We start from the raw sequence: 22,604 nt of genomic DNA, 5'->3' as shown, positions 1-22,604 counted from the left end.
CCTGCTGTTTAATACTGTAACATTTCAGTACCGTATGCTTAGAAACACTCAAAATACTGCTTTGCGACTATACATTTTTGTAATCTGACTGTCGTGCAAGTATATCACCTGTGCTTAACTTCAAATAAGTGAATGTTTTCATTCACATGAATTCGTTTAAATTGGTAATGAACCCAGGCTAAACATGTGTGTAAGTGTCTGTAGAATTGGGGCCTTACCTGTTAAGCTGATTTCTTCTGTATAGTAGCTTAGACCTGGTCTAAACTGGAAAGATTTTATGCTTAATACAAAAAAACCCTGTATCCTCGCAAGTTCTTTTGGTTTGTGTTATCAAACTACAAAGTATTTGCTTCAAAGTTCCATGCTCTGTTTCAGAATCAACCACACCACTCTAAGATTGGTGTGAACTGATGCCAGTTGCAGGCTCATAATACTCCTTCAGTAGGTTTGCCCCGTACTCATTGTTTTAGTAACCTCCAGACCAGCTGTCTTCCTCGTGTTTAGATATTGGGATATGCAAATAGCATCTGTTTGCTGCAGATCCAGGTTTTGTAAAATTAGGACTCTAAAACTGACCACAGCATTTCCAACAAAGATTCTGGACCCTCTCTCAGTGAAGAGTTAAGTGAGCATAATTAGATTATGTTCCCAGTAGCTAAGAAATCACTGACACCACGCAGCACTACATAGTTGAACAAACCTCCAGGAAAGAGTAAATCAAGGATGTGTATCACAGTCGAGAAACCTGATGCAGATATATTAAAAACACCAAATACAAAAGCCTTCAGAAGAGCATTCCTAGGACGTGTGTGCTACATGGAGATGAACTGAATTTGGCAGAGAGGCGCTCTCGGAATGGTGAGCATTGTGCCCAAATGAAAGCGGAAACACAGCTGGAAGCCACACAGGCACCTGTGGACTTAAACTACAAGAGAAATTCCCTGGACAGCCAAGGCTATTTTATGAAAGATCAAATATGATGCCTCCCAGGAAAACAGACCGTCCTGCAGAGCGAACCTCATTTGGTAAGTACAAAGAATGTTTTTATTCTTACTTGTACTATTCCGTGCGGTGTCAAGTAAATTTGGAAGCGCCTCTTCCAGGTAGTGGATGTTGCCTTTAGATCCCCTGGATGTTAGTACAGCAGATTGTGAACAAGGCTGCTGTCTGGTTCTCTGAGCTAAGTGAGCTCTGGCTTTTCTCATGGTGGAACTATTAATCTGTGAAGAAGCTTACTAACTGCATTAAACACATACAGATGCCAAAGGCACTATATAGCCCCAATCCTAATGCTGCTATATGCTAAATTTTCCTGATTTTAAATTGCCTCTGCCTCACATTTGTGCTTTCTTACCAGTTTATGAGGATACAATAGGATGGATTATCTTAATTGATGTATCCACTGCTTCAGGCAGTCATAGTTTTGTGAAGTAAAAACTAAGAGGGAAAACTGAGACCGAAGCTGGTCTCTAAGGTTTTTAACTTCACATATGTAAAAGTGTTAACATTTAAATATACTTGCCAGTTGAGGTTAAGGAGCTTTTCTTAAGTGTTGCATCTGTAAATATATGTAGCTGAAGAAGCTTTAAAAGGTTTCTAGCTTTTTTTTTTTTATCCTTGCTGTACATTTCAGTGTTAAACAAAAAAAAGGCGTACAGCATACCTTCAAAATTCTGTGTATTTTGAAAATGGTTTGTGATTATCAGCTGGTGTTAATAAATAGTACGCATGTTACAAAGTCAATGCAGTTTTCCCCAGGCATCTATGTTTGTAGTATTTCCTTTCCAGAAGCAGCTCAGATGCTGTTTTATAAGCATAGAGCACTGTCCATAACATTCTCCAGTTATCCTTTTGCCTTTCTTTATTAATACTGCTTTGCTTTTTGAAGATATAATTGTGGAAATATTAATTTCTCTGAGTTAATTTTTAAGAGTGAAAATAAATGCTGACTGTTTTTATAAAAACATATAATTAGCCACGGTTTTGTTGAGGAATACTGCTACAATATGGAACAACACCTCAACTGGAATAAAAAAAAAAATCTGACATTTGATGTTATCTTGTCTGGGAAGAGGGAAGGGATTGAAATTTGAGAACTGGGCAGTGGGATTGCAAGGAACTAAAGCTTTATTAACACTTATTAGTCTAATAATTGTTCCTTTGATTTCTCTGTTCTCCTAGCATCTTGCATGCCACAGCCCACAGAGGAAGGGATGTTACTAACCGTTTGCTAAACCTGAGGAAAGAGAAGGCAAACATACTTCTTCATCTTTAGCCTTGTGAAGGGATTCCAGCAACAGGCAAAGTGCCCAAAGAGAGGAAGAGTTTGTGTTTCAAGACAAGCTCAAGAGCAAATGCATGTGTGACATGCTGAGAAATTATCAAGGGATCAAATGGAGAAGTTGGGAAGAATAAGGGACATAAAGGAGAAGACCATTGGACGTGATGCAAAAGCTGCTAAACGTGCTGGAGAACTTTGTTTCACTTTGCTCGTGTGTAACGTCCTAAAGCAATCCAGTCCTGTAGCCTGTCGTTCTTCCAACTGTAAGCCATAGGCAGTCCCTCCAGGCATTCCTCCCCAGGATGAGGGAGCACATATGGTCCCACTTGCACATTTCTGAAGCCCTTCTAAAAATGTGTCCAGCCTCCACATTAGGTCACTTGTCCCATCATGTTAGTTCTTTCCCTTTGCACTATCCTTTTGTGCTAAAGCAGTCATTTTGGTTATAATCTGCACTTAATTGGAAAGAATTATTAAAGGGTAGGTCACCCTAATAATAGCCATTTGTAATAAAATTGAAATACTCAAACCATATGTAACACATTGTATTCATTTTATTCATTGCACTATCATAGAGCTTCCTCTGAATCTTTGCTCATAAAATCCGAGCACAGAATTTCTGTGATCCCAGTTCCCCAGATCTTACAGATATTTGAAAAGAGGAAAGATTAGCTATTCAAAAAATATCCCAAAGTTATCTTTTCAACTTCCATCTGTTCTCTCAGGTGTTGTGATGTTGGGCAAAATTCGGGGAACTCGTGAGGCAGAGATTATAGCAGGGTGTCATTGACCAATGGAGTGGGTGGCAAGGGGTTGCTTGGTCAGACTCGAATAGCACAGACTTGTTGGACTCAACAGAGGCTGAAAACGTCGGCTTTGCTTGAGGCAGAACACTGCAAGTAAGCAGGTTGGCAACATCTTCACTCTTTGAAAAATCATTTCCCCAACGTGCTTAATCTTCTAAATTTGAGGAAGAAAGGGGGACTGTCTGGTGCACCATTCTTGGAAGCTTGCCAATCCCTGCCTTAGAGCAGGATTCAGCCTGTGATTAAACACCTCTGCTTTCCTTTCTGTCTTCCAAATGCTCACTGATCATTCTGCCTCAGCTGAAGACATTTAAATGCCTAGAAAAGCTTCTGAAACGCCAAGGAAACAAAGACACAGTCTTACATTATTGTATTTAGTACTACAACACCATTTAGATATGTAATTAAGTGAGCAAACACCGGACCTTTTCCAATCCACTGCATGTAAACGTTAGCAAACTTCCTACAATATCCAACTTGACGCACCTTCTCGCTGAGCAGGAAAGGCCTGGTATCAGAATCTTTAGAAAAATCATCTTTAGTCTGTGTGACAGGTGGAGGGAAACTTCTTGCTCCCCAGAACTTTGTTTGCAAAAACATGCCAGTGAACTGAAACCCCATTTAGAGGACTGATGACAGCTGAGTGGGTTCTCTCAATAGCCTTCAGAAATTGTAGGAAAGCATTGCTAAGCTTTGATCTTGGCCCAAAGGCCAGTATGAACACACACCATTTTGATAATCCTGGCAATTGGTTTTTACCTACAAACCAGCGTGGATGAAAACAAGTTACCATGCTATAGAAAAATGCACTAATCCACTGTGACTGTAAAAGCATCGTGGAACAGATCTGTAAGACTGACTTCACAGGATGCTGCAAGAGTAATCTTCTCTAGTTTGTAGTTACAAACTTGTTCTGCTATCCTTTTCTCCAAATCAGTATTTGATTTGGGGTTATTAACTATTTCCAGGCTGCAGAGGGGGGGAAAAAATACTTTGTTCTCTGGCAATATCTGTGGTGTACCACAACAATTGAATTAGAACATTTTTGGCCTGCAAAATTCACAGTTTACCTACTTGCTAGTGTAGCTGAAATACCATTGCATCCCAGATCCTTAGCAGTCCTTAAAAACTACTTGAAAATGGAAATACACTGTGTTCTTTATTAAGAGCAGTAACAAAAAACGAAGCCAGTCCTACTCTGGTGTAAAAAAAAACCCAAAAAACTAACAAAAAAACCCCAACCCAACCAAACCTTAGTTATGCATATTAGCTTGTGATAAGTTTGGCTTGGGTATGAATATACAGTCTGCCAGGTGAATAGTGCATAATGCAATGCATTTGTTCAGACTGGGAGAGGGAGAAGCAAAATCACAGCCCAGCAGAGATGCTGTCATTTTAAAAGGGAAGTGACACACACCTTATAACTGAAGCTAGGTGAGCCTTGATTTTTAATTATAAGTACTTGCCTAACCAGGAAAATAAAAATCAAAGCCAAAATCTCGTAGCCCAAACCTCTTTTAAGAAAAATCTTTCCTGAGTAGACCAGCTCTTAAATATGTGAAACATCACGTTGGTGAGTTAAATGAAGTTGAGGAAAATCAGTGTTGCAATTTTCTTTCATACTTGCAATGGTACAAGTTAGTTCACTTTACAAGTTCTAAGATCTGGTGGAGGTACTGTATATGATTTTATAACATCGTTTGTTTATCTATAAAGTAGTGTGTTTGGGCACTTTCTTGCGTTACCTTCCTCTTTCCCGTGAAAGCGATTTTGTGGAGTAGTCAGTCTGTGGGCACCACTTGCTATGGTTGACAAAGGGTGAAAAATCTACATCTGTCTGCAATTACTTCTGTCTTCTGACCAAACGTCTTTCTGTTTCGTCTTGATAAAAAAGGAGGGAATTCAGGATATGTTTGCTGGCACTATGTTTGCATAGCCCACAAAACTAGTTTTGTAATTCGCCTGGAATAGGCGATGCCACCCTCTTCTAAATGATGGTGGCTGGTCCTTTTTGTTCCAGTGTTCCTCCTACCTTCCTGGAGTAATTAAAATTTAGGAATACTCTTAAGACTAGGCTTTTGGTGGCTAAGAGGATTGCTGCATTCTTTGTGGTGATACGTCTTCTATAGACCGGGATCTTGGTGTGGATCAAGATACACAGGCAGAGGCCGGTGGTCATCTCTTCTGAGCTCGTGACCTTGTAAGGCCATATTAGCTAGCAAACTGCTTGTGTCTTTCTCTTCACCAATTACCTTTTCCAAGCAAAATTCCAAAAATAGCCTATCTTTTCCTACGTGTCCCTAGGACACCTGTTAACGTATAGATGGAGCACGTGGCTAACTGCTTAGAAGATTCCTGTCTCTGTGGTGTCTAAAGCCCAGAGATCCTCCCAGGAGTAGTTTATAGACTCCAAAAATGAGACTTCATTATCAGTATGTAATTGGTTTTTAAAGATCTGAACCTTCCTCAGAATTTAGTGAGTAGAAAAAGCTATTCAAATTCTTCTCAAACATGGTGTGACCTGGTATGCCATCTGTGCTAGCAACATGATGGGCATGATGACCCGTGACCACAAAGACAGAAGTATTTGCAGATTCCCTTAGCAAATGACCATTTATGACTCAAAGGAGGATGTAATTGAAACAATATTTCTGCAATTTGTTTCTCTTTCGCTTGGCTTACCCATCACAGAAAATCTGATTGCTTCTCTTAGTGTGGTGTGGCAGAGCTCCAGTGCTGTCTCACAGTCACTCCTGGTGCAATGAGCTGATGTTTGTTGTTACATGTTTCCCTTAGTTTCATTATTACTGAGATCTCTTAGGAAGTTTGAAGATGAGTTAGCTATCCCAGCAATAACAGAACTGACCTGGCTGAGACCTCTTAGGCTTTTCTTCTGTAATCTTTCTGTGCAGCATCTGATACACATGTCTTAACGTGAAAATGCAGTTCCTTAGAGTGTCAGCCAAGTCCTGCACCTGTGTTTGTGCAGTGTCCCACCTCCTGACGTGGGTTCTAGTTGCATGATTTCCTTCAGGTGTTCAGGAGTTCAAAACTTCCTCATCTACAGTAGAAAAGATGTTGCCCAAAGCCACGTTAGCAATGAATGAAAACTTTAGCTTATGTGTATGCCCATCAACTCCATCTAAAAAATGTTTCTGAAATTCTGAGCGTCTCTTGAAATGCTGGGCTGTTCAAGGCCCGTTCGCAGAGGTTTGAATATTGGCAGTTTCAGTTCATTGCTTCCCAGTACCTTCCTGATATTTATATTCTGTCACGTGACAATAGGTAACTATTTCACAAAAAGAGTTCGGCAGGGTTATACCCCCTACCTGTTCTTCCCCAGTCCACTTTCCAAACATAATCTGTATACTTAATAGATTACAAGACTTATTACAAGACTTATTAGGCTGTTATTCAAATTAATTTGCAAGCGCTCTGCTTTGCCATTCTCAGTTGTGAGGCTGTTGGCCAGGAAGGAAAAGATGACAGGTATTTAGGATACAGAGGGCACTGAGTTCAGTGTCAAAGCACATAAACTGTTCAATGAAAGATGGGATAGTTGTCTTCAGAGCAGACCCGTTTCTGAAAAAATGACAAGAGATCCTGTCAGAAATGTTATTTGCCCCTAAAGATCTTTGGGGAGGCCAGGGAGCGTTTGCTTACAGGAGGCAGCGCCAGGACCTATTGCTGTTATATGCTGCTCTGTGATTTATTTCTGACACTTCTCCCTTCGGGCATTGCCTTTGTGGCCGTGGTAAGTAGCCCTTGAGTAGCTGAATGGCCAGAGTACTCTACTCCTGTAGTAGGAGTCGTGCTTTCTCGTAAGTTCTAAAAACCTTGTCAGGTACCATGTATATTTTAACATAAAGTTGTCTTTGACAAACATTTCTTATTTAATTTTAACCTTATATCCGTTAAATGGAATCGTTAGACTTAACAGTGACTGACCTTGACTTGAAAAGAGATAAATACCGAGTTATTGCACTTAAACAAAATAACCATGTACTCAGAGAACTGACATTCTGCCTTCTTGCAGATGAAAAAGCAAATGTCTAGAAATTTTGTCTTTTGAGTATACAGTTCTTGATACCGTAAATTAAAGACTATATCTATGTTAAGGACTGGCAGAATTTGCATTTCTTCAGAAAACTTCTCTGTATAGTCTGAATGCTTATTTTCAAGGCAAATGTATTGCATTGCCTGACTGTAGCACTGTAACTAACATTTAGAATGTTTCACCATTCAAAGTTATTTCTTAAAGGTTGAGGTTAAGAGGTGGTATGTTTATTCTTAGTTTCAGTAATACGTATTACATTGGCCATTATATTAATCAATTATGTTGAGTGACCAGTATGTAATTTTCAGTCTTTCTTCATTGAACAATAAGCCCATCAATATGATTTGGTTTGTGACACCTTCTGACTGTAATGTTGATGTGAGATGTTAAGCATTTTTAGTTCTCAGCGGGCTGCCATTAAAAAGTGTATTGCGTTAACTCTGAAGTGAGGAAACTGCAGAGCAGCTTGCCATCTGCACTGCGTACTGGGCTGCGTTAATTTTTCAGATCGGGATTTACGATGACTAGTTTGCCATGGTATGTTAGGGGTTTTTGTTTTGTTTAAACTTGGAACACTTCACAGCCATGTAATTAGGTAGTTTGTGCAGCAGAGAGTTGTTAAAGTTGATCACAGGAGAGTAGAGATCATTCATTATAAATTGTTTTTACACAGGCCTTTAGATCAGTTTTTTTTAACATATGTATTACTATAGTTGAAAAGGACTTACCACACCCACTATACAATATTTGAAGCCATTTGTAGACCTAAATCCTCTTTTTCCTTGACTTTGTTTCTCAGACCACCAATTCTCCCTAGTCCTTCTCCTTCAAAATCCATTCCAATCCCACAGCCCCTCCGACCAGCAGATGAAGACCATCGGAATCAATTTGGGCAACGCGACCGATCCTCTTCAGCTCCCAATGTTCACATCAATACAATCGAGCCAGTCAATATTGATGTAAGTATTAACGTTTGGATCAGTTATAGTAAATTGGATGTTTCCCTTACGAATTAGATTTATGTGCAATAAATTTATCATGTACAGATTAGTGCTGTGTTTCCAAGCTAATCCTTGATGGTCTGTGAGAATCTTCGTAGATTCCATGTAAGACATTTTTACTACTGAGAGCTTTAAGTATGCAAATAAGCCATTCTCCAAAGCAGAAACTGACTTTTGACAGTCCTGCCCTTTCATTTTCAAAGAAACAGTCTACCACAAACTACTGCTCTTTTTTCTTTTTTGCTAACAATCCCAAGACTCGTGCTGCTAGCTGTACCACAGTGTTAAGAATATGAAAGCTGGCAACCACTCTTGCAAACCATTACATGCATATTAAGCCTGACTCTTCATATGCAAGATAGGAATTTTTAGGATTCGTAATTCAAGTAATATTTCTGGCACTGAAGAAAATTATTGCAATAAGCTGAGTTCAGATTTACTGAATGTTCCTTAGGATTTCAATAGCCCAGTATTTATTGTACTGAGCATTCTTTTGGAGCGTTCAGAAACTGCCACACTTAACTTGTTTTTCACGTTTTTGAATTTCTGGATGCTCATTCATAAATAACAATAATGGTTGGTACTGGGTATAAAAAGCAGCTCGGACCTTTAAAAATGTTGGTCGCAACAAACTCTTCCTAATTTTGTGAATGTATACAGCTTGTATTTTACCCTTAAGGCTACTCTCTAGAAAATAGTCATTTGTCAGGTGAGCAGTCTCAAAGTCTTCCTGGACGCTGAGGCACAAAATCCGTTTTGCATGGAAGCTGAGCAAAAGGTAAACTGTTAGTTGAACGTTAAGAGTGTGGCCACACTGATGTTTGCATATGGTCCGTGGCAGTGGTGTGGCTGAGAGGCAGAATCAGTACTTTCCACAGCAGTGCAGGTGTACAAAGGGATAAAATAATTGCATAAAAACAAACAAAAAAAAACCCTTGATGATGAAAATAGACATACAGAGTTAAACTGCTAGCATTTTCTAATTTTCTTCTGTTTAGAAAGTCCTTTCAGCCTGGATCTGTTGTAAAAGATACTTTCAGTTCACAGTGGGTTGCAAGTGGAGGAAACCTTTTGCAGTTAGTCATTTCTGAGAAGAGCAGAGTACATCTGGCTATGCAAATGACATGCTTTGTTATGAGAAAAAATGAAGCAGAACTCATTTGACTGACATACCTCAGTACGGGAAATTGACGTCCCAGCTTCTGATATGACAGTTCAAATAATTTGTGCCACAAACACTGTAACTGGAACCTTTGGTTCAGTATTTCTTTGTGTATTTTGGCCAACTGCTTGCTTAAATCAGTATTTTCATGTCAGCATCTAGTTTGAATAGTTTACATTTCATTTTAATACCGAGAGGTGCTATTTTAAAGCAACTAACTTTGAAAAGTTTAGTAATTCTTACAAATAGTTCTTTGAGGTTACTGCTCTTAGTAAGCCAGGGTAGGAAACAACTTCTATTTCGTGGACAACATACGATGTTATGGGTTCTCAGTTTGATAAATCTCAGTTGATTCTGGAATGTAAATTATAATATCTACATTAAACACTTTTTTTATTTATTTGTAGGACTTGATTAGAGACCAGGGTTTGCGAGGAGAGGGAGGTAAGTAGTATTTAAATGAGCTGCCCTGTTACATTTAATTACACAACTACTCTGTCCCTTCCCTTTGTTCTACTTCCTTCTACAAAACACAGGCACAAAGGAAAATATGACTAGTAAAAAAAAAGAATTTGCATTTGCTTGCCCATGAATTTTAATATCTGTCTGACAGAGGTTTGAGTCATTTGCTGGTCGTTCTGGGTGTGGGGGAGACAGAAGGAGAAAAAGTTTTGAAGCAGTATCTAGATTTTTAGTTTTGAAATTATCTTGCACAATTGCTTTTTCACTCTCTCACACACACACTCGTTCACTCACATGCACACAGATACGCTACAACTTCCCAACTCTCTCACAAAGATTTTTATGCCTGTTGTTGCCTTTCCACCTATGGAAACAAAGGGAGTTTTCATTGAAAACCATTAACGTGGTAGATCCACCTTCCATATAAACCGCTGCATCTGAAAGCAGTACAAAATACTCCAGTTCTTCTCCCCCTCTACCCCTGCTGAAGATGCTGCTTTGCTGTACTGCATGCCTGTGCTACTCTTGGAACCGGGTGGTTAGGACCTTATGGTAAAGTCAGATCTTTCTATGTTTTCTTCAGCAAGACGCAGCCCTAATTCACAGTTAAGTCAGAACTAGTGCCAGAAAATTTATTTTTCTTCATGTTACGCACGGGCCTGTTAAGGTACTTATCCCACTGTCTGCCAGGGTCCTGAGAGGGCTCCTTTTGTGCTGTGTTTATTCCTATGAATGTAATAATAATAACAACATAGAAGTAGTAGAAATAAAGAAACAGTAAGGCAGGCGTATGACAGTTTTTCCTGCTCCAAATCATTAACACAGTCATCTCCTACTAATTATAACTTGCTTTAACCAGAAGGAAAGCCTGAATTACCTTAGTGCGCTCTATACTGACCTCTAAGGTTTTGCACTGTGGGCTAGCGCTGGCCTTGTTTCTCCCGTCCAAATCTGGTAGTTGGTGCTTTGGTACCTACCTGTTGTGTGGTGTTTGATTGAGCTGTTTTTTTCTCATGCCAGCAATAGAACACTTCTTTTTAAAAAGAAATTTCCTTTAATCCTGCAAGCCTACTAATTGAAAGTTGCTAGTTTTAGCTATTTTTGTATGTGTTGACAGGTGTGGCTCTCCACAGTTTTGCCCATTTTGTCCAGCATTTAAATGTCGTGCTATCATGTTGGTTTTAACTTCTGATCATAAACTGTCTGCTTGGCATCTGAAAACAATTGGCTATTCCCAGTCCTGAAACAGTGTTATTAGTAATCAACTTAAATTTTTTTTCCTTCAAAGTACAGAAGCAATCTATGAATAGGAGTCAAAGCATCCTAGTTATTTCCCATGACTTCTTTCATTTCTTCTATGTGTCTGTCTTTCTGTCTCTGCCTGCCCGTCTCTTTCTCTCTAACAGCCCCTTTGAACCAGCTGATGCGCTGTCTTCGGAAATACCAATCCCGGACTCCCAGTCCCCTCCTTCATTCTGTCCCCAGTGAAATAGTGTTTGATTTTGAGCCTGGCCCAGTGTTCAGAGGTAGTTGGGCTCTTCTTTCTTGTTTTCACCCAAACAAAATAAGTAAAACCACAGATGCTGTTTGTGCCTCACCCTCACACCGTGTGTATGTAAGTGTGTGAGTTTATCTAAACACCTCTGTTTTTTGCTTGGCCTGGCTGGAATGCTTTGAATGTGCTTTTCACACATACTCACTTCCACCTTTACACGCTTGAAAATTACTATAAATAAAGTCTGACTTAAATCTTCAAACGCAAGGAATTTCATAGTTGAGGTTTTTATGTGGACTGTAACATCATCTTTCTAAACAGAGGTCCTTGGACTGCATTGCAGTGATTGTAAAGACAAAGCTCTGTCCTTAACTTAGAATTTCCTTGACTGTTCAGTTTAAGTCGATTCAGTGCTTTAAAGTTTTCTGTATTTAATATTCTTTGGTTTGAAAAGTAATCTAGAAGATCAAATGTGAATTACAAACGTTTCCATTGATACCTCAAGCTTTTCAAGTAATGTCATGTCAACTTCCAACAAATACTTCATTTTGAGAAGGTGCTGTTGATACCATGCCAGGGCCCTAGATGGTTTAGACCATGTAGTTGTTATTTAGTTAGTAAATGTGAAACAGTATTTGATTGTGTCCTGTACCATGTAAAATAAGACTTTTCCATTTTCATGTCATTGACTCTGGGGTAGTTTCAGGCCTAAAGCTGCCAATGGATCTGTTGTATTGCACAAAATCAAAAAAAAACTCTATGGGATTTCATATGCTGGAGAAACCAACTATTGCGTAATAGCATGAAATGTAAATATTTGTGTCTATACATATTCATGTAGAAGTGGATAGTTCAGTGCATGTAGTGTGGTTTTCAAATGCTACCACCTTGGCTGTTTCAAAGAATTTTGTTTCAGAATATATCAAGAGCAGTTCACCTTATGAACTTCTAAAGTTCTTCCAGGAGTCTTTGTAAGAAGGCAGGTGTTTCCACCAAGGAAACTGACTACAGAATGGAATACATTACAGAGTCCAAGCTAATGACTTAAGTCCAACTTTATCTGAAGTATTCTACCCTAATAACTTGGAAAACAGGCCATCTGGTATTATTATGAACAGATTAATGTTCTACCATGTGCTGTAAGCGTTTTTGGTGAAGGGCGAATATTGTGCTAGTGCTTCTGTATCATGGTGTTAAAATTCAAGTAGGAGACTTTAGTTACCTCTAAAGAAAACACATTCTAGTAGAGCTTTGCCAGTACAGAGACGTCTGTAACGCATTACATTTTTGGATGTGTTGGTATGTCATTATTTTGTGCTTCTACTTCTAAATGTATGGAATTCAGCTCAGTGAGGACAGGCAGTGAGGGATATATATATATAGTCTGGTAAGTTAGTACTCACTGAGTGACTGAACTCAAGCAACAATTTTAGAAGTCAGAAAATCAATTTTTGAACTCAGGCTGGCATTAGGAGACACTCTTTTGGTAAGAAAGGGACTTCTGAAGGAATATGAGGAGGGTTATTGTCTTCTACTTCACAGAGCATCAATGTGAGAGAAAGCGTTGGAACGTTGGAGATCTTGTACAGTGACGTACATTGTTTAGCAGACCATCATGAATTTAATTAACAGTTGACCCTGTTTTATGTCCTTTACATTGGGAGAGTCAGCATAACCTTGTTACAAATAATTATGGTGTATTTTAAAAAAGCTGCGTCTAGTCGAAATGCTCTTATTTGTGAAGAGCCATTGGGGCTCTTAAACACAGTGCTGTTAGTGAGCTGCATTTCCTGTATAGATTATTTAGATAACATGCAGGCTACAGAGGTACTGCTCTTCTTGTATTTAGTATGATAGGTTTCAAATAACTAACTAAAGTACTTGTTCTTTTTTAATCCTTTCTACAGTCTAATATTTACTTTTTAATAAGAGCTCTCTGCTAACAGATCGCTTTAAAACAGCCAAATGGTTTTCAGGTGGCACTTGGAGACTCAACTAGAAAACATTTAAATTTTTTGGATTTCGTCTATTTTGATTCCAAAGCCCAGTATTTCAGCTATTTATTAGGTCTCTGAGAGGTTAGCTACAGGAAATCTGAGAGGTAGCTGCTGATAATTAAGTTGTACCACTTTTCTTCTCAAAGAAACTGGTGGAATTAAAAAATACCTTTGGGGTTTGTTTTTTTTTTTTCCTATTTAAAGAGACATTGTCCCGATAGTTTATGAACAAGAGACTGAGGACTGTCTGGTATACAGGGATGTTTGCTATAGACTTGTCTTTTCCTGAAATCTGAGACTCGAGCATTAATCTAGTATTAGGACAGTATTCCTAGTATGTGTTTGGTCCCTCTCAACATTTACGTTGATGTTTGGAGATACTGCATCTTAAACACAATTCTTGCACCTATTATCAACACATTCTTGTAAGCTGGCTTCTTATAGACAAAATTATCCTGTTTCTGAAATTTAGGTTCAACTGCAGGTTTGTCTGCAACACCTCCTGCCTCTTTGCCGGGGTCACTCACCAATGTGAAAGCATTACAGAAATCACCAGGACCTCAACGGGAAAGGAAATCGTCCTCATCCTCAGAAGACAGAAATAGAATGGTAAGAGAAAGATCAGCTATTTTTATTCATAATATGGTATATTCATAGTATAGAAATACTGTGCAGCCATATTCCCCTCACTTTTCTTTCATCAAAGCCTTCAGAATTATTTTGAAGATAAGTATAGTAATGATCAAGGACTTTAAATCAATAAATAATGGAATATTGAAATTGTGAGACTGATATATAAATTATATAAATAATTGACTATACTCACTTTTACTCCATTGCATCCAAATGTCTTGGTGTGCTTCATATTATAATGCCATTTCCCCTTCAGATAACCTCTTAACGTTTCACACCATAGTTCATGAAGTTTCAGCATTCTCTAGTGATTCCTAAATGTAACGATACATTAGAACTTGCGTGGGTTTTTTTAATTCACAATTTAGCATTATGATTAAAAATTGAAAAATAAATATTTGAGACTTTCTTCCTGGTAAGAATTTCTCAGTACTTACTGGTTCCTAACACAGTCAGAAACCTACAGGAAATATTTCATGCCAGAAGATAATTTAGTATACCAGTGTGTATGGCTGGCTTGAAAAGTCAAATGCCATATCTGAAAAGAAAAGTTCTTTTAGGACTTTAATGATATGAAATGCTGGTACCAAATCTTTAACAAAGGAGCTGTTTTCATAGATGTTAATGCACATGCTTTCTTCGTTTTTGTTGTTTACACGTATGTATGAAGAAAACCCTTGGTCGACGGGATTCAAGTGATGATTGGGAGATACCAGATGGCCAGATCACAGTTGGACAAAGGATAGGATCTGGATCATTTGGAACAGTCTACAAAGGAAAGTGGCACGGTATGTGGCCATCATGGCAAACAGTAATTCTCTAAGCGAGTAACATTGCCTGCAGGAGTGCCACCCAGCTGGAGAGCAGCTTCACAGGAAAGTGTCTGGAGATTCTGGTGGACACTGAGTTGAACATGAGCCAGCAGCGTGCTCGTGCTGCAAGGAAGGCTGTTGATATCCTGGGCTGCATTAGGAAAAGCAATGCCAGCAAATCGAGGGAGGCAGCCTTCCCCTCAGCACTGGGGTGCAGTGTCCAGTTCTGGGCTCCTCAGTACAGAAGAGATGTAGATGTACCGGGGGGAGTCCGTTGAAGGGCAATAAAGATGATTTTTAAATTAATAAATGGTGTGCTAAATAGGTAATGTTAGAACTTCAAACAGGTTAGAAATTCAGTTCATGCACTTTCTTCTGAATCAAGTAATTATTAGGGTAAAGGTGAAACTTAGTTACTAGAAAGGCTGAAGCATCCGTCTTGGTAAGTGAGGATTTCAAGTACATAGTTGGAAAGACTTGACTTGGGTAGGATTTCTCAGAGTAAAATAAGAATAGTGTTTATACATTTTACACAATATTTAGAATAGTGTAGTGATTTATTTCATGAAAGCTAGAAAACAGAGTATCTTAGTATTCCTGATGCTCTATATAGCATTTTCTCAATAGAGGAGTATGTATCAATGGCACTTACTAAAAATTTCTATTTTAAAGGTGATGTGGCAGTGAAAATGTTGAATGTTACAGCACCCACACCTCAACAGTTACAGGCTTTCAAAAATGAAGTAGGAGTGCTCAGGTAAGAATATTTTTAATGGCCTAAAATAATGTGTGTAGATTTATGCTTCATTAATCGTTGAATTCTAGATCTCCAGTAGAACACATTGATCTTGTTCCTCCATGATGATACTTGGTAGAAAATACAACTTGCCATTTTGAAATCTAACTCAGTATCCACTGCTAGTCCTTCCTTCCTCTGTATGTGTTTGTCTGTAGACCTATGTTGTGAATATATGTATTTCCAAACACTCAGGACTAGATTTTGCTGTTGTACTACCCCCAGGGCACAGCCCAAGTGTAGACTGCAGGCCTTTCTTCCTCTCATCTACATTCTGAGATTGAAGGAGAGCATGACTAATTGTTGGGTTTGACCTACAGCACTGCCCATATTAAGCATTGTTTAACAGTTTCTGTTCAGTAGAATTGACTTCTCTTTGAGGGTTTTTTAATTGTGTTTCTCATAAAGTCACTTCTCGAGTTTCTTTTCTCATGCCTACTGTATGTACTTTCTCAGAGGAAGTGTTTGTCTTGAGTTCAGCTCTTAAAAGAGGAATCATCAACATGATACAATAGAATACTTGATGAATACTTAATTTAGCATCCAAGTACATTCTTCAGCAGTCTTAAGATTAATTCTGTTTTAAGAAACAAAATAGAAAGAAGGTTTTTGCGTCTGGAAATCTGATGTTTTGAGCTGGAGCCCTGTGCTGGAGGAGCATCCCCAATAAGCTACACATTGAAAAGAGAATGTTCAGCCTTTTTTTCCAGGAAATGTTAGTTCTGAAAACTCGATAAGTCCATAGTTGTGAAAGTAAGGCTTTCTGGGAAATGCTGCTTTGGATATCCCTGCATATTTTCAACATACCTGCTCAGAAGAACTTAATGAAATCAAAAAACTTGTCTTTCATGCCTACTCCAGATTACTGCTGGCAGTCCTGTAACTGGAGTGTAGCCTTTCTCTGTCATTGATTTTTTCAGCACTTCCAGTAAATAATCAGTTGTCCTAGCCTTTCACCCAGACAAACCAGACTTACCTGTAGTCATGCCTTTTCCATTATGCTTAGTCATTGCTTCCATAGCTTTGATGTAGGATTTGCAAGAAACCACTGATTTTTCTGTTCAGTCAGCAGTTACTCTCAGCATCGCTTGACAAATCCTTGAACCTGAAAACGGCACAGTCACATAGCGTAAAACTGTCCTAGTCTACACTGCTGAGAGGGCAAAGGAGTTCACACTGTAAGCTCCCATGTTATTTTTTTAGTATAAGAAAACGTAAAGAGCTCTGCCATTTCCATAGATTTAAGAAGCTCCCACAGGTTTTAAGCTTGGTCTGTCAGGTTTCGTCAACAATGAGCCGACTGCCTTCGGTACCAAGTTGTGTTGGAGGAAGATAGCCTTTGTTGTTCCTCAGCCCCTGCAAAAGCTGGGAAATGGGCCAGAATTCTTTAGGTGCCTCATCTTTGTAATATCTCACTGGTATGTTTGGAGGTATCTAGTTCTTCATGCCCATTTAATGACAGTAAGAATGCGATTGACTTTTCCTAGAACATAAGGAGAATATTTCAGATTTCATAGTGTATCAGATTTTTTCAGGCTTTGAATCTACTGGGATATCTACTGAGATAATCCTTTTTGTGTTGTTCACTGTGAAGCTTTTCTGTCAAGTTGCTCCATCTTTGAAATAGGTTTGATCTGGTCTGACCAAATCTCTGTGGTGAACTCAAGTCTCTCCCAGTGCTGTTTGGAAACAAGTTCATATCATAACCTTACTGAGGTACCTGCCTCAGAGTTTTCATACCTCTTTCCATCTTCTCTTGTATGCTGGCTCCATAGAGAGTACAAAATTCTTGTCAAATAAAGCACTGAGAAAAACCGAAGCCTTGTCAAAGAAGTGTGTTGATGGTTTCTGCAAGAAAGGATTCTCCTTTCTCAAAGCCTCTGAGAATAGCATTTAATTTTGGGTGTCCTCTTTATAGGCAGTGACATCTGATAGCTGGACTGAGGTTACAGAAAAGCAGTCCTGCCTGCAAACCATCGCGTCCCGTGGAGACCTAGTGGTAACAGCGTCTTCTGAACAGTCCTGTGCTGGATTGCTTGCAAAAGGGGCAGTAGTGCTTACTCAGAATAGCTATTCCATGTCGTTGTGATAAGAAATTATTCCAGCTAACTACTGGAAAACTGAATCTAGCAAGAGGTTATCATGTTTTCTTAGTAAAAGTTAAGATTGAGCCCACAACTTCTGTTTGGAAATTTATATTTAGACTATGATAGATCTGCCTGAGTTTTTCCTGAATTCCTGATCCACCTGATTTCCTCCTGATTTTTTTCTTCAACAGGAAAACACGACATGTGAATATCCTGCTTTTCATGGGTTATTCAACAAAACCCCAGTTGGCTATTGTTACACAATGGTGTGAGGGGTCCAGCTTATATCACCATCTACACATCATTGAGACTAAATTTGAAATGATCAAACTAATTGATATTGCACGACAGACTGCACAAGGCATGGAGTAAGTATTGTATTACTTTTTTTGCTACGGAACACTGGGGAAATGTTTACTTATCCCCTCCACACTCTGACTGGCATTGGCAAATAAGGCCAACCATCTGCTCACCTTGCCAAGCCCAGGGTCCTGCCTTGCTGATCAAAGCATTTGTTGAAGTGTTTATGATTTCAATTAGTAAAATAGACTGTGGGGTTTTTTTTAACATAGGGAGGTACAAATCATCAGGAAGATGTAGTCTTAGGTAGTAAAGATAATTACAATGTAGTTAAACTTTCAGTCTTGTGAGCAAAGATTTCTGTTCCGTGCTTTGTGATCTTCACAGTGCAGATAGTCTTATGGTAGGAGGTGGAACATATTTTTAAAAAAAACACCCTGTGAACAAAAGGACCAGAATCCTGTAAGTTAAGACAGAAGGCAGACAGTCAAGTTAGCAAAAAGAATCTTTTTTTTTCTCCTTTTCTTAAAAGTATTGTAGCTCTCTAAATAATAGATTTCAGCATTTGAGGAAAACATCTCTTTTATTCTAAGGATTGTAAATAATCCTTATTCCCATAGAGGGCAATTGAGTGAGTTGGAATTTACAGAACTAGCCTAGTACTGAGTGTCAAAATCAGATCACTGATGTAAGATCAGAGAAATCGCCCTCCAGCTGGAAAACCACTGTGACACTTGCTGTTCATTGTGCCATTTTTCTGCTAAATATTCTATTACGTTTTCAATCAGGAGGTGGGGAGGTGTTCACAGCAACCAGCCTCAGCCTTCTGTTAGCCCGCTCGTCTCTGTAGGTAGTGGAGATGCATGAGCGTGATTCAAAGCAGAGACATAAACTGGGGCTTTTCCAGCAGGTTTGTGCCAATCTTGTTGACTAAAACAAAGAGCCATGGGAGACTATTTGCCTAATTTAGGTTCTATCTGTGCTGTGGGGCAAGTACTTTCCTCTGTGTTCCCTGCAATCTATTTATCCAGTCTAAAATCAAGAGATCTTTTTTCCAGGCCCGTACTAAAAACCAGTCAGCATGCTTGAGGGCACACTGAGACTGGAAAGCAGGCTTAGCTCTCACAATTTATAAACGCCTTACCTAAAGCTGTTACTAGCCCGCAGAGTATCTTGACAGTCACCATAAATACTAGGAGGCAGAACCTTCAGCACTGAATGGCATGTCAAAAACTACTGAAGTTCTGTTTTTATCTAAATATTGAGTTAGATCTGAAAAACAGAAGTTGGTGCATAATCGTTATTTCGTTCTTCAGTAGCATCAGATTTGAGCTGGAAGTCTAAGCTTTTTTTTCTTTTCTTTTTTTTCCTGTGGCTGTTGCAGAAAGTCTTATGGGTAACTGAAGTTTTACCACCTTGACAAATATGTGCAGTTTGGATGTCTACAGAACTTGTGTTTCAGTAATACAGTGAATTTTGAGTTGTTGATCAGTGAAATATCGAAATATCATTTAACTCACCAAACCTTTGATGTTTCCTTTCAGTTATTTGCATGCCAAGTCAATCATCCACAGAGACCTCAAGAGTAATAGTATCCTTTCCCAGAGACGTGATTGTGGAATGTGGCAGCATTCCTGTGGGGCTTTTTTCCTGCCAGAAATTAGCTTACTGATGTAAAAAGCTGTTTATCTGTGAATATTTGCCAAGCTGAAATTTCATTGCGAAGGGATAATATCAGTAGTGGCAAAGTAAGGAATACTTACTATGTCTATTAATGTGATTGCAGTAACATAGCAAGTTTTGTTGTGTCACAAAGATTTTTGCGTCATTTTGTTTCTGCATGTAACGAAACGGAACATTTTCAGCTTTTCACATACTTGGCATTTCAGGAAAGCCACCTGGGCCATGGTCTGTTCAGTGTTGGCCCGCTCATTACTTACATAATCCTTAAGTACTATAATCCACTATACTGGTTGCTTGAAACCTGTGTTATATGAAAGCCTTCTTCAGTGCTCCTGCGTGGTTAAAACTGCCAGGTCTAATGTTGCAGATTTCTGGCTGTTTATTGTTCGTGTGGGACGGGACTGGTACCTCTTGTTTGTTTTTCCTTAACATTTCCTCCTTAGATATTTTTCTTCATGAAGACCTCACAGTAAAAATAGGTGATTTTGGTCTAGCTACAGTGAAATCACGATGGAGTGGATCCCATCAGTTTGAACAGTTGTCTGGATCTATTCTATGGATGGTAAGCAAGGGGCAAGTGATATGTTTGTTTCAACAAATTTAATTGCCTTTGGCCAAAGCTGTTAAGACCACTCCTTCTCCCTCCAGTACACTGATATATACAAGACATCTTAAGCTGGAAAAGACAAGCTGAAGGCTTTTAAGTTCTTCTTTAAGTGTATGTTTCCCAGTAGTCAGCAAAAAAACTTTAGTGTCTTCATGCCTTATTCTGAGATTTAAATTGAAAAGAAAATGGTGGCTAAGGAAAAAGGGTATGATTAATCCAGGGTTGAGGAGAAGGTGAGAGAAAAGCCATGGAAAACATCCTTCAAATGAGCAGAGGAACTAGCTCAGCCAAAAAGTAAGATGCTCTTAAGTTCAAAGGATTCAAACATAGTTACTCTCAAGAATTCATATAACCTGCTTAAGTCTTAATAATTTCGTTACAACCTCCCGTGCAACTCCGCTTTCTCCTTTTCTACCTGAAAAAACGTAAGGCTCTGTTGTCTGGAATTGGTTCCAGTGGTGTTATAACTCTAGTTTCAAAATAGCTTCTCAGCATGTACAAGGACACTTTGTTCTGTCGTAGAAGAATAAAGGCATCACCAAATTAAAATGAACCAAAGGATTTTGAGATCTGTGTCAACATCCACTCTGTATTAGGACCCGATCATGCTGGAAGGCAGGAGTGGGCCTTGCATCTGCTGTACTCCAAACAAGTCCATGGTTTGCTCTTAGTATGTGAGGTGCAGCCCAACGTGGTGAAATAAAAACTGGTTCTTTCCTTGGTTTTTGTGGTACAGGCACCAGAAGTTATTAGGATGCAAGATAAAAACCCATATAGCTTTCAGTCGGACGTGTACGCATTTGGGATTGTTCTTTATGAACTGATGACTGGACAGTTGCCGTACTCCAACATCAACAACAGGGACCAGGTAAGGGAAGGGAAGGGATTGTCTTCACTACCCTGTGGCCCGAGACAGGGGTTGATGCAGCCTCAGGAAATGCACCTTTCTGCTATTTTGTGCATTTCATTTGTGTTTCCAATTCTGATGTTATGACATGACGTTTCTACATTTTCTAGATCTGCCTCAGCCACGTAGCAACAATTGACTTCTCTTGAGGTGGTTTTTTTTTGTTCTTTTTTACTTCAAGTATAGATTTTCAGCTTTTGAGCTGGTTGCCAGGATACTTATTAGGGAGAGAACATGTTACTTAATAGTAATCTAGTTTGGAATAGTTCTGCAAAGGCAAAATGATCCTCCATGTATTCTGTTATTCCTCTTTTTTTTCCTTTCTCTCTTTGCATTGAATAATTGTTCAGCAATGGTATTGATAAAATGGAACAGCAACCATCTCACTGAATGTTTTATATTCATTTCAGTCTTGAGAAATGCATGCACCGTTTAATTGAATTTCAGGATGTCAGCATTTCTCAAATCCTGCTTGGTGGAGTGTATGACTTCCCAGAGTGTGCGGATCCTGCAAGAAGATTACTTGATTTTGAACAAATATTCCTTAAGTCTAATGATACTCCATGCCTGTAATGTGTCTCCACAGGCTAGGCGTGTTTGTGAAGGCGTATCTGATTCATTATTTCTCTGTCTAATCTGAAAATAGTGTCTCTGCATCAAGATCTTTGGTGTGAACTATTCCATGTCTGGGAGGTGATATGTTGTTTCTGTGTCCGCATTCCTTGTTTTTTCACTGTCAGTGCTTGAGAACTGCAACCATAGCAACGTTCTGCTGTGAATGTCATTTTATAGGGCTGCTTCCATATTTGTCAGAATACTTCATCCCAATTCATCATATTTAGAGTGACTCCTTTTTTTTTTCATTTTATTACTACTTTTATTTTTAATTGGTTTTGCCTTCTGAAAGAAGGAAGTTGTCCAGATTCCTGGCCAGATGGATATAGCCTTCTAAAGTCAGTGCTTGGGCATTGTTTTGTTTTTACCTTTGGAGATTCAAAAGATGAACTCAGTGATGTGGGTGCTCAAAACTGAGTGCTGGAACGAATTTTTAATTGCAAGTGAAGCCAGCACATGGAATATAATCTAATGCCTTGGGTTTTGTTGCTCCCAGTGTATTGTCTGAAAAGATGTGAAGACTGCTCGCTCCTTGTTGGTACATGTACATAAGCTGCTGTGACACGACACAACTGAGCTTCTTAGTGAGCAAAGCAGTGTCCTTGTCACACCTCAGAGCGTCTCTCACCTTAACAGATTTTTCTAAACAGATAAGGACTGTTCTTGTACTGATGTTCTCTCCTCTCTACATAAAATAAAAATTTAATCCCTATAATATTTGTAAAAAGAGTATTGGAAACATAAATAAGGTATTTGGAATAATTTCAGCGTAAGTAGTGCAATTATTTAGAAAGGAGTAACTTCTAGATTGTGATGTCTTATTGCAGCAGAGGTAAGGGACAGGGTAGACAAGTCTTTACTATGAAAGGCTGCTCTGGCACATGGGGCTTTCTACGGAAACCA

The 22,604-nt window shown here is 39.0% G+C and overlaps 1 protein-coding gene across 2 annotated transcripts in view; it reads left to right on the top strand.

The window, feature by feature from the left end:
* BRAF (B-Raf proto-oncogene, serine/threonine kinase) overlaps positions 1 to 22,604 on the top strand; it is a 61,518-nt gene that overhangs the window by 29,188 nt on the left and 9,726 nt on the right. The window contains exons 7-16 of one of the 2 annotated variants that reach the window (XM_009868363.1): positions 7,944 to 8,103; positions 9,715 to 9,751; positions 11,176 to 11,295; positions 13,734 to 13,870; positions 14,565 to 14,682; positions 15,379 to 15,463; positions 17,781 to 17,957; positions 19,434 to 19,480; positions 20,016 to 20,134; positions 20,916 to 21,047. In XM_009868363.1, the coding sequence (XP_009866665.1) occupies positions 7,944 to 8,103; positions 9,715 to 9,751; positions 11,176 to 11,295; positions 13,734 to 13,870; positions 14,565 to 14,682; positions 15,379 to 15,463; positions 17,781 to 17,957; positions 19,434 to 19,480; positions 20,016 to 20,134; positions 20,916 to 21,047 (1,132 nt within the window). The remainder of the gene's footprint in view (positions 1 to 7,943; positions 8,104 to 9,714; positions 9,752 to 11,175; positions 11,296 to 13,733; positions 13,871 to 14,564; positions 14,683 to 15,378; positions 15,464 to 17,780; positions 17,958 to 19,433; positions 19,481 to 20,015; positions 20,135 to 20,915; positions 21,048 to 22,604) is intronic. The other variant, XM_009868364.1, reaches the window with a different exon arrangement.

This window comes from Apaloderma vittatum, unplaced genomic scaffold (genome assembly GCF_000703405.1).
Source record: "Apaloderma vittatum isolate BGI_N311 unplaced genomic scaffold, ASM70340v1 scaffold16744, whole genome shotgun sequence".
NCBI classification, from domain to species: domain Eukaryota; kingdom Metazoa; phylum Chordata; class Aves; order Trogoniformes; family Trogonidae; genus Apaloderma; species Apaloderma vittatum.
Note: the sequence above shows the minus strand (reverse complement) of the source record. Positions and strands in the feature narration are given on the sequence as shown.